The following is a 15405-nucleotide window of genomic DNA, read 5'->3' on the forward strand; positions in this document are numbered from 1 at the left end:
ACACACACACACACACAAACACACACACACACACACACACACACACACTCGCCCTCTTGTCAAGTATATGTGGCGTCAAGTGTATATTGGCATTGGTCATGTGAATTGCATGAATAACAGAGAAAGAGAGAGAGAACGACATATTTTGTTTAATTTATTATTAGTTTATATATATTTTTTATTTATATTATTAACCGATATATTTTTTTAAATGCCATTTTTGTTTAAAAAACTATCATTTATGAAAAACACGGCACATTTTATGTAAGCTGATGTGATTGGGTAATTTCTTGTGTGTGAGAGTATGTATGTGGCTGTGCAAATTCGGCTTAAAGATTCTTTGTAGGTTATGTTCTACATTGTTCTATATCAAATGTTGTAAAATATTATAGTATCTATTACAAATAAATAAAATACGAAGCCACAATAAGCATCAATCATCTCTACGCTATAAATATTTGAAGAAAAATATGTTTAATAGCGTAAAACATTTACTAAGATATAATCCAAGTAAATTTGGTGAGAAGTGCATTTATCTTTATATTTTCATAATAATTTAATGTGAAATAAAGTTTCTTGATAACGTAATTACATAAAATAGCAGTAAATTTTATAGTATCTATTTTGTACTTTTTCAGCAAAAAGAATCGATCAATGTTCAGCATATTTATTCTAATTTCAGGTTATCAGTTATTAGCACATTTCTCAGCAGAAACAACAATTAAAAGCGATCCAACGCAACGAGAATGCACACGAAATTCTTATCCACATGCCATGTGTGGACAACCTACATCAATAACACATCCTCACTTAATAAAGTATGGAGAAGTACTGCCAGGTATATCGCTTCAGGAACTTGAAGGAAGACGTTCCAAGTTAGTAGAAAGCATTACGCTAGCAATGCATACTAAGAATATACATAGGCAACAAATTCTCATCATACCTGCGTCGCCTAAAATCTACATGTCCGACAAAATACCATATATCTTTCGACAAAATACAGACTTTCTGTATTTCTCTGGATGCCAAGAACCAGATAGTATCTTAGTGCTTACATGCAAGGAAGATAAGTCCTCGTTCACTTTATTTGTGAGACCAAAAGACGAACATTCAGAATTATGGGACGGTCCGAGAACTAGCGTTGAAACAGCAGCTGAAATATTTGGAACGGATCATGCTTTGCCGATTACAAAATTTGAACAGTTTATATCTTCACTCATTCAAGAGGATAACAAAAGCATTATATGGTATGATCACGCTGATGTTATTCAACCGATTTTACACAAGAAGCTATGCCAATTGATTAAACTGACGGACAATCAAATATTTGCTTCTCCCAAGATTTTGTTTCATCAAATTCGCTTGATCAAGAGCACTTGCGAAATCAATTTGATGCGCGAAAGCTGTCAAATAGCCTCCGACGCTATTATAAAAACAATTCAATCTTCAAAACCAGAGATGAGTGAACATCAATTATTCGCTACTGTAGATTATGAATGTCGTATGCGCGGAGCTGAGTATTTGGCGTATCCTCCTGTTGTAGCAGCGGGCAGGCATGCAAACATAATACATTATATCAGTAATAACCAAATTATTCGAAATGGTGATTTGGTTTTAATGGATGCAGGTTCATACAAATATATATAGAATTATGACCATACAAAAACTTATTAAAAACTTCTGTTTTGAACCTTATTTACTTGCAGGCTGTGAATATCATGGTTATTCATCCGATATAACGAGAACGTGGCCGATTAGCGGAAAATTTTCACCAGAGCAAAGAGTCCTTTACGAAATAGTGCTCGATGTGCAAAAAAATTTAATAGAGACCTTGAAAAATATGCCATCGTTAGACAATGTATTTCGTCATATGTGCTTTCTTCTGGGCAAAAGATTACAAGAAATTAATTTGATACCGAAGAACATAGACGAAGAGAAGTTATTAACAGCTGCGTACACATATTGTCCGCATCATGTCAGTCATTATTTAGGAATGGACGTGCATGATACGGGGAAAATATCTAGAAGCATAAGGATACAACCTGGAATGATAATAACCATAGAACCTGGTATAATTTATAACATACACTTTGAAGAACAGTTTGTAAAATAGCTTTATGCATATTCCTCTTTGTGTATTAGGTATATATATAAGTCCAAAAAATCTTCATGCACCGTCACACTTTCATGGATTAGGTATTCGTATAGAAGATGATATTTTAGTGACAGAAAACGGTTCAGAAGTTTTGACAAAAAATTGCCCAAAGGAGATAGCAGAGATTGAAACTCTAGCAAGTCAAAATCAAGGATGTTAATGTCGATAATTCAATTATCTAACATACATGCAGTAAGGTGTTTTTTTATTTACATGTATATAAAAAAATATAAGTATTTATGCGAATATCGCATATTAATTGTGTACATGAAAAATTGCAACCTCATATAATTTTCTCCTTTCCATATATATTTGGATATATTCAACAAAATCCAACTTTCCACATTTCTCTAAATTTCATTCTTATTTAATTCCAAAATATCTATTTATCTGTTAGGTCTAATACAAGAGGAGCTAAAATGTTTCAAAATATGGACATTTCTATATGTAAATGTATGTATGCATATGTATATAGATGTATCTATGTATATATTGTAGAAATCACTTTCGGTTTTTCAATTCAGACATAGCATCTCTCTTTTATATTTATATAAACATATTTGTAATTTATTATGTTATGTAATTACATAAGTTTCATATTATTCAAAAATTTTTTCAAGTGGGAATAGATGAATATTACATACTTGAAACCAGTAAAGAATTATTAGAATCAATAACAATAAAGTGTATACGAAAAGAGCTAACACAATCATTGATACAATAAAATTCAGTTATAGCTATGATACAATCATATACGAAACATTAATATTAATACTTTTAACACAACAAAATTCTATATAGATGTATGGCACATATAATAGGTTGTATATAATATTATAAAGGAAAAAAATCGAGAATGAATACTTTATATAAAATAAATCAAGAGGATACAAAATGAATTATTAAAAATTCAAATACGGTATCAAAAGAGTATATCAGTTCTTCTCACAATTGCATTGCCATTTGTTTACAAGATTCTTGGAAGAGCAAGAAAGAAAGTTGATATTTTCCTAGCAATATGATATAAATGAATGTTATTCTTGTTAAATTTTTGTAACATTACATTGAAAAATTTGTGTAACTTACTGTGTATGTTAGGCTTGTTGTTTCAAGCACTGAATTTATTACGATTTTCGTAATTTACTATCGGTTTGTTTCAAACTTAAGAAATTAGCGAGTTGTTTTGCTCGCAAACGAGACCAAACCAAATGATTGTGCATTGCATGGATCTGCGCCGCAGCGAGTGCAGCAGCTTCTGGATATACAACTGTGGTACAACCAAGTCCTGTAAGTTATATTTAATTTTAGATTCTTCAGAAGATATAAATACTATTACATGTTATGAACATAATTATTTACCTGATGGAACATCAAGCGAAGACCACACGCTTCGTTCGATATTATCCGATTTCAGAGGCGGGCAATTTATGACCGGCAAGACAGTATTGCCGGAGAGTACTGGACCCAAGCCATTGCTGCGGCCGGCTACAGCTATCAGCACTACCTACAGAGATAAAAAAAAAACAAGAAAAAAATTCGTGATAAACGGAAATAAATAATCTTTTTATAGCTCATTTCTTTTATCATACAGAGTTTGAAATTAAGATATAACAGAATAACATAAGCTATTTCAACAGGTCAATATAGATTTAAAGATACGTAATTATCCATCTACTATCATACTTGATGTAGCAAGTTATTCTGACCGACTGTGAGAAATATCATGATAAAAAGTGCAATATTGAAACATACTGCTATCATTATCAGCATTGCGTAATTGTATTACTTAATGTTCGATATTAAATAAATATGTAAGAGTAATTGCTGAAATAAAAAATTCTACTTCTTGGAATAAAAACAATTTAAGATATTAAGTGATCGACATATAACGTGATCTGTTTACTAAAACTGAAATTCGAGAAACATTTTTGTTAATATTTCTCTTTCAAAGATTAAATTTTTTTAAATGCATATTTTTGTTAAGAAAAGATCTCACATTTGTTAAAGAATTTATAGATAAAAAGAACGATTCTTAACAAATCTAGTCCACTGAATTTTTATTATGGTAAATTATAAAAAAGATAAAATGAGATAAAACATACATTTTCTCCATTGCCTTCATATTCAGCAAGAGCATTTAAAGTTCCTAGAGTACCCTTATGAGCGCTGCAGATCCGGAGTTGCGGATTCAGACCCAATGCTTTAGCATGTTTTGCAATCTCTTGGCAATACGCTTCATCAGAAGGAGAGCCCATAAATATAACAACTAATGGACTAGGTGCTTCAATAATATAATCCAGCTGCTCCTCTACCCATTTAAAATTACGTTTTACTGTTTCTAAATTCTGTTGTGTTACATTGGATAGATCCCTGTACACCTGATAACAGATATAATAATTTTAAATAATCATATTGGTATAATATTGATGGAAACATCAAATCCATTAAAAAGATCTTTACCTGCTTGTCTTTCATCAGTTTCTTGTCTCCAGAAGGCCAAAGTCTCCAGGAATCACTATCGATAATATCAGCAACTAAAATCTCTCCATTTGAATCTATGCCAAATTCTATCTTCATATCTATCAAAGCACTATTACGCACAGTCCAGGCTCGCTCAAGAATCTCAAAAACGACAAGAGTAATGCGTTTCATAATATTCACTTCATCTTTTGTTATTTTTATGCTACCCATTTTAAAACCTGCAGAAATAATTTGTTCATCGGACCACTGTGGATCATGATTAGCATCATCTTTAAAGAATGTCTCTTGCAGAGGTGGATTGAATCTATAACCCTCTGGAACTCCTGTGAAACACAATTATACATGAATGCATCATGCATTCTGACATACTTTTAGACTTATTAATTCCAAAAGGACAGTATATTCAAATATACCTGGATGTCTTTTTAAAAAGCTCCCAGTTGCCTGTCTTCTGGTAACCCATTCAATTGGTATCATGTAACATCTTTTTGCTATAAAGCATTTTGGACCTGCAGGTTTAACATAAGCTGTCTTAATACCAGCTTCATTAAGCAGTTTGAAAACCTTTATAGTAGTAGATGTGCTAATTGTTGCTTTTCCCTCCAAATCATGGGACTTGGCGCCATCACCAGCAGTAATGCGATCCTTGCTTTCCAACAAACATAATGTAGAATCATTTAGAAGTTCATAAATCTTCTTTGTTTTTCCCTCGTTGATACATTTTCCAAGTTTATAATCTGTAACAAAAAGATGTGGTGTTGATATCTTAAAGGTAATAATAAAGAAAAATTTTTTTTCTTTTGGTTTATGAATAAATTATTAATAATTCTTTTTTTTTTGTTGGTAAATATTTTGCAATCACAAACACACATGAATGTTTTTGTACAAATAGTCTATTAAGATAAACATAAAAACACGCTGTTCCGAAAAATATACGACTAGAATTAAGTAGATGTTCCGATAGAATGTTTGCTGCAATAAATGCTATATCAAAAAAATGAACAGAACAAAATGCCGGCCGGCAAATCCGAGGTAGGCCATTGCAAAATACATTACGCAACCTGTTGCTTTAACAAAGGTATATTTATTTTGTAGAATTATTTCGTTATTTTTATATATTATATAAATTATCCGTATAAATGTTTTATATGATATTCATAGGTGCAATTAATATACCAAACATATTCATATAAACAAAAAGAGAGTTTAATTAAAGTTCTTATAAACTATCTAACTCACCAGCCATGTTATCACTTTAACGTCTAATATTCGAATGGATCAGAATAGACATGTAATCGAGTCTGATGGCCTGATCCCGCATCAATTTCTTTGGCAATCCCCACTACGATCTTTGTCAATCTGATTCGCGATTGGTTCAATGCTTGGCCCCTTATTACAGTAATATTACATCAGAAGCGAAAAATCATATACAAATATAATTTCTCGCATTATACATCAAAATAAATTCTTTTGCTTGTCACCATATGACGTAAGAGTAGATCGAAGAAATGCTCTGCTTTTATTTTGTGTATAATTATAAATAATCTATCAATATATAATCAATAAGATTCATTTTCATGTGATTCTTGCGGTTTCGCTATTATCGATTAATTTGTTTTTATGCAAATCGCGCATATTAACTTTTATATAAGTACATCGGTAAGTTGAAAAAAAAATATATTGTAAGAAAAATTGAAATAACATCGTAATCTGAACATTAAACAGAGCGAGCAAGGAGGAAATCATTAAAATAGTTCTACTACTTTCGAAACTTCATACTTTCGAAATTCATCAACACAGTGAGATTACACTGGTATATCTTCAGTCCAAGTTTACTTGTTATCAAAAGTCTATATAGGTATAGCGACACATTTAGTGACGAAATATCGTTTAATAATCTATTTCAGTTTTTTTCCTATAGGATATATTTGTGTTTTATGTAATATGTGCATATACAATCCTTGTTTATACGATTGTGAGAAAAGAGAGCGCTTCTTTCAAGATAAATAACACGTACACGTCCTCTTCATGGGGGAGCATGCGATATATATGATATGTGATTCTTCACCTTCCGCATTCCCCCTTTTTCGGAAAGAAAGCAGAGATAATAATCGTGCCGGCTATATTCGAATATCCGTGCCTCTCCAAACAAAGACGGTTTCTCATTGGCCCGGAGAATCAATCGCTCCATTTGTACTTGGCAACGTGTTAGCCGATCATTTGTACAACCAGAGAGAAACGTTTCTCCGAAGAATACGACCGCGCTTCTCAGCACGAAGTTTTTACACATGTATAATGTAATCGTAATATACCGCGTTCGATAAGTGGATGGAAATCTAATAAAAAGAAGAAGAAGTTGTCACACACGAGGTACATATATTTATCACTTCATTTACCACCGATCTCTTCCAACTCTTCGAGCTCACGTGCTTTTTACAATTTTCGATTCCACTTTATATTTCGTGTATTTTTGTACAATTATAACAAATGCAAGTCAAATTGAAATAAAAAAGTTATGCACAATTTCAATTCTCTCATTCGAAAAAAGATATAGCGCTTTTAAAAAGAAAAGATTGAAGCTTATTATGCAGCGTATTTTTATCTTTACACGCTAACATTTTCGGCATAATTCTGCAGTTCCATGTTCTTTCTCATACTCTTTTCGACTCAAAATTAATTAAACGAATAATTACAAATCCGACAATCAGAATCGGAACGGATCAAGTGTAGCGACCATCAAGATTTACCGTAGTACGCGATCATGTCGTATAAGAAAAAGAATTAAAGGAGAAAAGAAGCTAAACATTTTTTTTTTGAAACGAGATATTTAAAAGGCTACGAATTCCAACGTTTATCGTAGTCTTCCGGTTTAGAATATCGCGTCGAATTACGTCGAGCATGTTCTTATTCCACAGGTGGTCAGACCATTCGCGGAAGATGCGTAGAAACGTTTTATTTGATCTCGATATCTTAACAAGTGACTTACTCGTATAATAAATCTATATATTTAATCTTGCGTTATTGGACTGAAAAAGAAGGACAGTAAATTATATTCTGTAAGTAAAATAATAATACTTGCGCGTTTGTGCTGTGTGATCACACTAGCTAACATCAAAACTCTCTGTATTGCCTTAAATCTCGAGCATTAGATAAATTAATATCATGATTTTTTTTTTTTTTTTTTATTCGAATCATTATTATTTCAAATTTTGTAATGTAGTGTTTAATTAGCCACGTTAATATAGTAAAAAACCAATTTTATAACTTCCTATAAAAATCGACTTTCATTAATTTATCTTCTTTGTCTTATAATAAATAATTTATATCTCTATAAAATATTTATTCTTGTAATTTATGTTCATTTTGTTTAACATCAAATCAAAATCAACTTTATATTATGTAGATAATATAAGATAATTTTAGAAGAAAAGAGAGCATTAATTTTACTTTATGTCTATGTATAATTTATATTTGTCACAGTGGAAAAATAACTTGGAAATATTATTTTATATAATGTAAAATATTATTTTGTGTGACGTAAAAGATTATTTTGCTATGAATACATATAACTGTTTCCATATTCTGACAGTCATGATGTAAATACGATGCAAGATGATGAAATCAGTTGCGAAATACAGATTGAGCAAGCATGAGAAGAAAACATATGTGACAATATATGTGAAAACATATTATAAATATTGAACAAACATAAGATATGTCGATTCTATCAGTCTGCTGGGGGTCAATAGTTTATAAGGGCAATACAGATTATATGCGGAGAGGAATTGTGAAAATAATTTCCTAGATACATTTCAATGAGATACACACTATATCTAATTTATTCAATTTATATGATTTGTAAATTTCGAATATAATATATAGAATTTACTAATACATCCATATTTAAGGAAATAATTTCAAATACTATATAATATTTTTTAAAAGCTTCTCAACACTATAATTTAAGAAATATCAATAATAACAGTTAAATTATAAATCTTTATAATAAAAAAAGATTACAATTGCTATATCATTTTTTTCTTCTGATTTCTTAATTTGATTCTTATCTGTCTTAATTAATACATATTAATGTGTATACATATTAATTATAAGATTTCACTTATAAACATTATATATTTTATATGACCTTTTCAAATGACAACCTTTAAAACTCATATTTCATTATTATTACAATTTGTACAAAAGAAATGAAAGAAAAGAAATAATATTTACTTTATATATTACAGATTACAATGGAAACGTCTCGCAATAAAGATAGTAAGATAGAAGATTCTCAAGTAATATCTCGTTTTTCTACGGAGGAATTAAAATGTATAAGGCCACGAAGCAAAGGTGAAACCAGAGGACAAAGGCTTACTGGTCTTACTCATGAATGTGGTGTTTTTGGATGTATTGCTGCAGGGGACTGGCCATCACAAATTGATGTTGCTCAAGTTGTTTGCCTAGGTGAGTTGTTTGCCTTCATTCTATGTGAAAGAAATCAATCGAAATTAATCGTAGAAATTAATATATAAATATAAATAATAATACAAAAGTAAGATTAAAGGAAAAAAATTAGTAAAATTAAAGCAGGATAAAGTATTTCTCTGTTATTTTCATTCAATAGGTTTAGTGGCATTACAGCATAGAGGCCAAGAAAGCGCAGGGATTGTTACAAGTGAGGGTGTTTGCTCCAAATCATTTCATGTACATAAGGGCATGGGAATGATAAATAATATTTTCAATGATGAAATTATGAGGAAGCTTAGAGGAAATCTTGGGATTGGTCATACTAGATACAGCACAAGTGCAGCCAGTGAAGAAGTTAACTGTCAACCATTTGTGGTACATACTGCGCATGGGGCATTAGCAGTTGCTCATAATGGAGAATTAGTAAACACTGAATCGCTCAGAAAAATGGTAAACAAAATTTATGTTCCTTTCATCAACTATTATATTTGATTATTTTATCATATTAAATGTTTAAATTGCTCATTAATACATCGACTAGAAAAATTTTAACTGAATATTATTTAAATCTTGTGTCTAGGTATTAGGTCGAGGTGTTGGTTTATCAACACACTCGGATTCGGAACTTATAACGCAAGCGCTCTGTTTGAATCCACCGGAAGGCGAAGTCAATGGACCAGATTGGCCAGCCCGTATTAAACATCTTATTCAATTAGCACCATTATCGTATTCCTTGGTCATAATGCAAAGGGACAAAATTTATGGTGTCCGAGACCCTTATGGAAATCGTCCTCTTTGCTTAGGAAAAATAGTACCGATTGGCAATTTAGGTGCATATTAAAATACTTAATCCCATACTTTACTTTTTATTTATTGATATTTTGCTTTTATCTTAATGCAAAATAATAAACTGGGCAAATTTAAATCTCGCAGCAAGTAATGAATCTGACAATGATGATGATGAAGCAGAAGGTTGGGTAATTTCATCAGAATCTTGCGGATTCTTAAGCATCGGCGCGAGATATGTCCGCGAAGTGTTCCCTGGTGAAATTGTCGAACTGACTCGAGAAGGTATTAAGACTATTGATATAGTAGAAAGACCAAATAAAAAATCACAGGCATTTTGCATTTTCGAATATGTCTACTTCGCTAGAAGCGACAGCATTTTTGAAGGTAAATAAATATGATATAACGCATTAAAAATTGATGAGAAGATATGTTTAAGAATATTTATATATGTGTGTATATATATATATATATATGTGTGTGTGTATTATATTAGGGCAGATGGTATACTCCGTTCGTATGCAATGCGGACGAGTATTAGCGATGGAATCGCCGGTTGAAGCAGATATAGTAAGCTCAGTACCCGAATCTGGAACGGCAGCAGCACATGGATATGCAAGACAGGTTATTTTTAAAATTAGTAATACAAAATAATATTATGTATATGTATAAAAATAGAAATGAATAATACGTGTATATAAGGATACAATGTTTGACTTAAATGGTATTTAATTTGAATAAAATTTGTTTTACATTACAGTCCAAAATACCTTTCACCGAAGTGTTATGCAAAAATAGATACGTAGGTAGAACGTTCATTCAGCCGAGTACGCGACTAAGGCAGCTCGGAGTAGCTAAGAAGTTCGGAGCTTTGTCGGAGAATGTAAAGGGAAAGAAAATAATCCTTATTGATGATTCAATTGTCAGAGGAAATACAATCGGTCCGATTATCAAACTACTGCGTGACGCGGGCGCCAAGGAAGTAAGCTTTTTTATATTCGTCTACATCTCATTGTTGTATTCTTTTTCCTAATGTTACATTTGTTATATTTATTTGTCATTTATATGATCACATATAGGTTCATATTAGAATAGCATCACCACCATTGAAGTATCCATGTTATATGGGCATCAACATTCCAACGAGGGAAGAACTTATTGCAAATAAGCTTGATAATGTAAAATTAGCCAAACATGTAGGAGCAGATAGTTTATCGTACCTTTCGGTCGAGGGGCTTGTCGAAGCAGTCAGATATCGTATGGACAATCGTGAAAGCAATTATATTGGACATTGTACTGCTTGTCTAACAGGGGAGTATCCAGATGAACTTCCTGGAGACCTTGATTGGTGAAGAGGTGTCAGGATTTTATTCTAGAAGCAAATAAAACTCTAGTTTTTTAAATACATGAATAACGAATATATATTTCATGAAGTGATATCAATTGATAAGTACCATATTATTATAGATGTATGAGGTGCATATCTAAATATTACTTCATATAAATACTATTTTATAAAATGTCAAATTTGATTTGATTCGATTGAAATTTGCGTGGATTCAATAACAAATCTACATTTGTAAAATAGTTACAATAAAAATTATATAGTTATATATATATATGAAGTCATTATACTTTGTAAAAATAAATTACATATTTGGGTTCAATTCAGTATTTCATAATTATACATTATATCATGCACAATATATAAAGATATATGTATAATTAAAAAATGAGTGTACGAAGAAAAAATCATTTCTTAAGTGTATACACATGACAATAATATCTAATTGTAAAATTTGTTTTTTTTTTTACTGCACAATATGCTATACATTATATTAAAAATAAAATAAGCATTATGGATAGAAAAATAGAAAGGAAAAAAATTAGAAAGCGATAAGCATAGATAGTGCAATTAAAACAAAAACAGATCTTTGAAGTACAAATATAGTCAATTCTCTTCCTGAATCTATTTAGTTTAAACAGATTCAAATCAATTAAGTAATAATTAATATCTGCTTTGCATGCAATATAGATATTAATAGTGTATCTATAGTCAAGTCTATTTTGAGCTGTTTATAGAATTAGTAAAATAAAAATAATAAAGGCAAAAATTGACAATATATAAAATGACAAAATGATATGAAACTAATATTACTTATATATTAATATCGAATATTTTATTTTTTTATAATTGGAAACATAATTTATATCGTTGTGCATTTTAATACATGAATAACGAATCTATATATATTTCATGAAGTCATATCAATTGATAAAGTATCATGTTATTATAAATGTATGAGGTGCATATCTAAATATTACTTCATATAGATATTATTTTATAAAATGTTAAATTTGACTCGATTCGATTGGAAAATTTGCGTGGATGCAATAATAGATCTACATTTGTAAAATAGCTACAATAAAAATTATATAGCTATATATATATATATATATATATATATATATATATATATATATATATATATATATATGAAGTCATTATATATCTCGTAAAAATAAATTTACTCATCTCTGACATTTGATACAGATAATTATAACACAAACGTATATAAATATATATTTCCACAACATTTTAAATGTAGCTGTATAAATATTAATAGTTGATCAATATTAGTGTTAGTGAATATGGAACTTGGTATTGTACATGACAACTGAATATTATCTATGTAATACAAATTATATATACCATTACATATAAAAATATATTATATCTTTATCAAATAGAAATTGAGCAATTTTTCCTACCAGAGAATAATCTCATGAGACAATGATGATGTGATGTGTGCAGTAGTATGTAAAATTTGTTTAATTATTTGCTCTTGAATTTAATTATTTATGATTACATGCAATTATAATTGTTTGTAAAAAAATCATTTGTATATAACTAACACGACTTTTCTTATCTCTGTTAAAGCATTAATATTGTTTTTGAGTTGTATCAGCTTCATTTTCTGGATATGCATAATATTTATGGCATAAGAACACTAATATGCCTAAAAATTAAAATGTTTAATTAGAAAAAAATTTTTAATATTTCATATGTTCCTACTAACTACTTCTACTTAAGATAGATTTATAGATTTGTCAAAATTAAAAGCTTTTAACATATTATTGATTAAAGAAAATGTTTACTCTTTCAAATAAATGGGTTTTCACATATAATCACGATTTTTTCTGATTTCTGTTTGATTTTATATGGTATAAAGTTATTCTTATACAGATTCTAAATCTAACAAAATACCTTTGGATTTCTTTTTCTTCTCTAATTTTTTGTTTCTCCAAACATGTACTTAATTCTTCCAGTTTATCGTCACGTATCTTATTCCAATATTGGAGAGCTGAAAGTTAATTCCAAGTTAAAATTCAAAGCCAAATTCCAAATTAAAAAAAAAAAGTTTAAAACTTATATAAACAAACATTTCATACCTTCTTCTTGATATTTTGGAGGCACTCCAGCTTGTGATAAAGTATCGGTATTCGGAATACAACTATCGTGTTCAGAATCACCAAATATTTCGACTCTTGATTTCGTAAAAACTCTCTGCATCTTCAGTACCTTTCTGGTTTTAGCAAAATATTTTAGAGTCGGCACTTTATCGAATACAACATCATCCACGTGTGGATTGTCATCTTTCTCAAAGAACATATAGGTACCCACAGTGTCTTCATAAGATCCCTCGTAAAACTAAAACAAAAATATAAAAACAGTTAGAGAAATAAATTTGAAAAAAAATTTAAATATATAATTTATATCTTGTGCGTGACCTTTAGTATTTCACGTGTATTAAATGCTATAGAGGTCATAAAAACATACCCGTCCATCAATTTGCATTATAGGATGCTCCGTGTCTATTCCAATCATATCTAATTGTAGTTCTTCATTATTAAACACATTACTACCGACAAGCCCCTCAAATTCTACATAAACAAGCATTTCTTCTTCATCTTCAGGCAGCTTATCGTCGGATTGCATTCTTATAATGAATTCTTGTTCACACGTCACATGTCAGTCAGATCCAATAATCTACACTACATTACATGAAATAAATTCAACCTAAAACCTAAAAAGTCGTATTCTCCACTGCTCCATCTGGAAAGATCGCCATCTCGATTGTTTATGCGCGTGCGCGTGGCCATGTTCCAAAATTCACTGTCAGTACTGAAAATGTATAATTTACGTTACGTATATTATAGATTTTCAGTATTGGCAATTTTGGAACACGGCCTTTGTTAATTATTATTAAAAAATAATATATATTGCAAGTAATTTTTTGTTTCCGTTTCGTCAAATATCTCGTGCTTACATATAAAATAATTCATATTGGAGAATGAAAGGTGATGACATTTTGTCCAATTTAACAGAACGCCCAATTGGATCATAGTTTGAGCTTAAAAAATAGGGATATATGTGGGATACACTTGGCATGAATGCGTAACCGTAGCGTGTATGGTGACGTGTTCTTTGCATACCACGTGGATAAGGCACATATGACACGTTGCCTCCTACTCTCCGCGTCGCGTCATCAGCTTGCGTTGACATTGTCTGCTATTTGTCACACGTCGCAAGCTGAGTGACGATTTGTCCGTCGAACGTTTCATTTGCGTGTTTATAACGAGTGTCTGAAGACCGGAATAAACGCTGTCGAGATATTTGGTGTATTTTGCACCAAAAGCCGCGTGAACGGAATCTATATAACGTTTTTTCATTGAAACGAAAAGGGATCTCTTCCACAATTTCTTGGACTATTTGCGACAAGAGTAATCACGTAAACAATGGTGAGCATAATGTTTCAAATGAAAGAGTATAATATTTCTAAAGAAAAAAATATATGTTTGTCTTTTTCTTTTTTTTTTTCTTAAAAGCCTGCTGCACCTAGTGCTACTTCCGTTGGCTCGGTTGGGCGATCACCGAGTAAAGCCATCGCACCAAGAACAGGTGGTAGCGGTACTGTTAGGCAAAGGAAAACCACTGTGACCTCCTCAGCTAGGAATAGAAATACAGGCACAAGTTCCGGTGGCATGTGGAGGTTTTACACAGATGATTCACCAGGTATCAAAGTGTAAGTATAAGTTTTCTGAAAGTTTTGTAGATTGTTGTGTGTTCCATATGTGCATTGAATACTAAAAAACTTATAATGTACATTTAACTCGTTATAATGTATTTTAGATATATATTGCAACAAAATATAATAGAAAGATGTCGTATTTTATATATTTATATAAGATGAATTTTATTTTTAATTATTATATTTCTTTTTAATTATGGATTAATAATAGTTACATTTCTTATAATTGATCCATCCCCGTACAATTTCTATGTGTTTGATGATATTTTATTAAATGTTATCATTTTTTCTGTGTTGCAGAGGTCCCGTACCAGTACTTGTAATGTCACTTTTGTTCATTGCATCTGTATTTATGCTTCATATTTGGGGCAAATATACTCGAAACTAGAGTTAAGCGTAATCTAATAAGATTGGATTGAA

The 15405-nt window shown here is 30.6% G+C and overlaps 5 protein-coding genes across 11 annotated transcripts; 3 read left to right on the forward strand and 2 right to left on the reverse strand.

The window, feature by feature from the left end:
- The first annotated feature begins 53 nt into the window (after positions 1-53).
- LOC138941709 (xaa-Pro aminopeptidase 3) lies at positions 54-2624 on the forward strand. 2 transcript variants are annotated; one of them, XM_070311570.1, is made up of 5 exons: positions 54-519; positions 683-1627; positions 1707-2069; positions 2143-2347; positions 2553-2624. In XM_070311570.1, the coding sequence occupies exons 1-4, from the start codon at positions 471-473 to the stop codon at positions 2313-2315; spliced, it is 1530 nt and encodes a 509-aa protein (XP_070167671.1). In that variant the 5' UTR covers positions 54-470; the 3' UTR covers positions 2316-2347; positions 2553-2624. The 2 variants fall into 2 exon arrangements, with proteins under 2 accessions (XP_070167671.1, XP_070167672.1); XM_070311571.1 differs by lacking the exon at positions 2553-2624 and having other exon boundaries at positions 54-264; positions 347-519; positions 2143-2410.
- Positions 1453-5984, reverse strand: Paics (PAICS bifunctional enzyme). Of its 3 annotated transcripts, none has more exons than XM_070311574.1 (7): positions 5876-5984; positions 5050-5373; positions 4616-4959; positions 4258-4533; positions 3515-3659; positions 3242-3440; positions 1453-1534 (listed from the first exon to the last, which is right to left on the reverse strand). In XM_070311574.1, exons 1-6 carry the CDS (start codon positions 5880-5882, stop codon positions 3280-3282), a joined length of 1257 nt encoding a protein of 418 aa, XP_070167675.1. In that variant the 5' UTR covers positions 5883-5984; the 3' UTR covers positions 1453-1534; positions 3242-3279. The 3 variants fall into 3 exon arrangements, with proteins under 3 accessions (XP_070167675.1, XP_070167676.1, XP_070167674.1); XM_070311575.1 differs by lacking the exon at positions 1453-1534 and adding an exon at positions 2344-2569; XM_070311573.1 differs by lacking the exon at positions 1453-1534 and adding an exon at positions 2664-3165.
- Positions 5985-6623: 639 nt separating this feature from the next.
- Positions 6624-11560, forward strand: LOC138941707 (amidophosphoribosyltransferase). 3 transcript variants are annotated; one of them, XM_070311567.1, is made up of 9 exons: positions 6624-7006; positions 7552-7692; positions 8884-9103; positions 9264-9556; positions 9687-9936; positions 10040-10279; positions 10389-10516; positions 10653-10874; positions 10972-11560. In XM_070311567.1, exons 3-9 carry the CDS (start codon positions 8890-8892, stop codon positions 11242-11244), a joined length of 1620 nt encoding a protein of 539 aa, XP_070167668.1. In that variant the 5' UTR covers positions 6624-7006; positions 7552-7692; positions 8884-8889; the 3' UTR covers positions 11245-11560. The 3 variants fall into 3 exon arrangements, with proteins under 3 accessions (XP_070167668.1, XP_070167669.1, XP_070167670.1); XM_070311568.1 differs by lacking the exon at positions 7552-7692 and having other exon boundaries at positions 10972-11559; XM_070311569.1 differs by lacking the exon at positions 6624-7006 and having other exon boundaries at positions 7496-7692.
- Positions 9024-13989, reverse strand: LOC138941711 (general transcription factor 3C polypeptide 6). 2 transcript variants are annotated; one of them, XM_070311576.1, is made up of 6 exons: positions 13734-13989; positions 13346-13604; positions 13161-13257; positions 12809-12912; positions 11113-11264; positions 9024-9123 (listed from the first exon to the last, which is right to left on the reverse strand). In XM_070311576.1, the coding sequence occupies exons 1-4, from the start codon at positions 13890-13892 to the stop codon at positions 12888-12890; spliced, it is 540 nt and encodes a 179-aa protein (XP_070167677.1). In that variant the 5' UTR covers positions 13893-13989; the 3' UTR covers positions 9024-9123; positions 11113-11264; positions 12809-12887. The 2 variants fall into 2 exon arrangements, with proteins under 2 accessions (XP_070167677.1, XP_070167678.1); XM_070311577.1 differs by lacking the exon at positions 12809-12912 and having other exon boundaries at positions 13734-13984.
- A 422-nt stretch (positions 13990-14411) lies between these two features.
- Sec61beta (Sec61 translocon subunit beta) lies at positions 14412-15373 on the forward strand. Its single transcript, XM_070311759.1, has 3 exons — positions 14412-14695; positions 14783-14979; positions 15286-15373. Exons 1-3 carry the CDS (start codon positions 14693-14695, stop codon positions 15371-15373), a joined length of 288 nt encoding a protein of 95 aa, XP_070167860.1. The 5' UTR covers positions 14412-14692.
- Positions 15374-15405: the final 32 nt, after the last annotated feature.

Source organism: Polyergus mexicanus, unplaced genomic scaffold, assembly GCF_030449975.1.
Source record: "Polyergus mexicanus isolate NDT 795.1 unplaced genomic scaffold, iyPolMexi1.0 SCAF_20, whole genome shotgun sequence".
NCBI classification, from domain to species: domain Eukaryota; kingdom Metazoa; phylum Arthropoda; class Insecta; order Hymenoptera; family Formicidae; genus Polyergus; species Polyergus mexicanus.

Coding starts and splice junctions, on each gene's coding strand:
- LOC138941709 (XM_070311570.1), top strand. CDS start 471: ATGTTTAATAGCGTAAAACATTTACTAAGATATAATCCAAGTAAATTT. Junction 520..682: donor ATATAATCCAAGTAAATTTG/GTGAGAAGTGCA, acceptor TTCTAATTTCAG/GTTATCAGTTATTAGCACAT. Junction 2,070..2,142: donor GATAATAACCATAGAACCTG/GTATAATTTATA, acceptor TTTGTGTATTAG/GTATATATATAAGTCCAAAA.
- Paics (XM_070311574.1), bottom strand. Junction 3,660..4,257: donor ATGAAGGCAATGGAGAAAAT/GTATGTTTTATC, acceptor TTATCTCTGTAG/GTAGTGCTGATAGCTGTAGC. Junction 3,441..3,514: donor TTCGCTTGATGTTCCATCAG/GTAAATAATTAT, acceptor TATAACTTACAG/GACTTGGTTGTACCACAGTT.
- LOC138941707 (XM_070311567.1), top strand. CDS start 8,890: ATGGAAACGTCTCGCAATAAAGATAGTAAGATAGAAGATTCTCAAGTA. Junction 9,557..9,686: donor CTGAATCGCTCAGAAAAATG/GTAAACAAAATT, acceptor TCTTGTGTCTAG/GTATTAGGTCGAGGTGTTGG. Junction 10,517..10,652: donor CACATGGATATGCAAGACAG/GTTATTTTTAAA, acceptor TTTACATTACAG/TCCAAAATACCTTTCACCGA.
- LOC138941711 (XM_070311576.1), bottom strand. CDS start 13,892: ATGCAATCCGACGATAAGCTGCCTGAAGATGAAGAAGAAATGCTTGTT. Junction 13,605..13,733: donor TAATGCAAATTGATGGACGG/GTATGTTTTTAT, acceptor TTTTTGTTTTAG/TTTTACGAGGGATCTTATGA. Junction 13,258..13,345: donor TCCAAAATATCAAGAAGAAG/GTATGAAATGTT, acceptor ATTAACTTTCAG/CTCTCCAATATTGGAATAAG.
- Sec61beta (XM_070311759.1), top strand. Junction 14,980..15,285: donor GATTCACCAGGTATCAAAGT/GTAAGTATAAGT, acceptor TCTGTGTTGCAG/AGGTCCCGTACCAGTACTTG.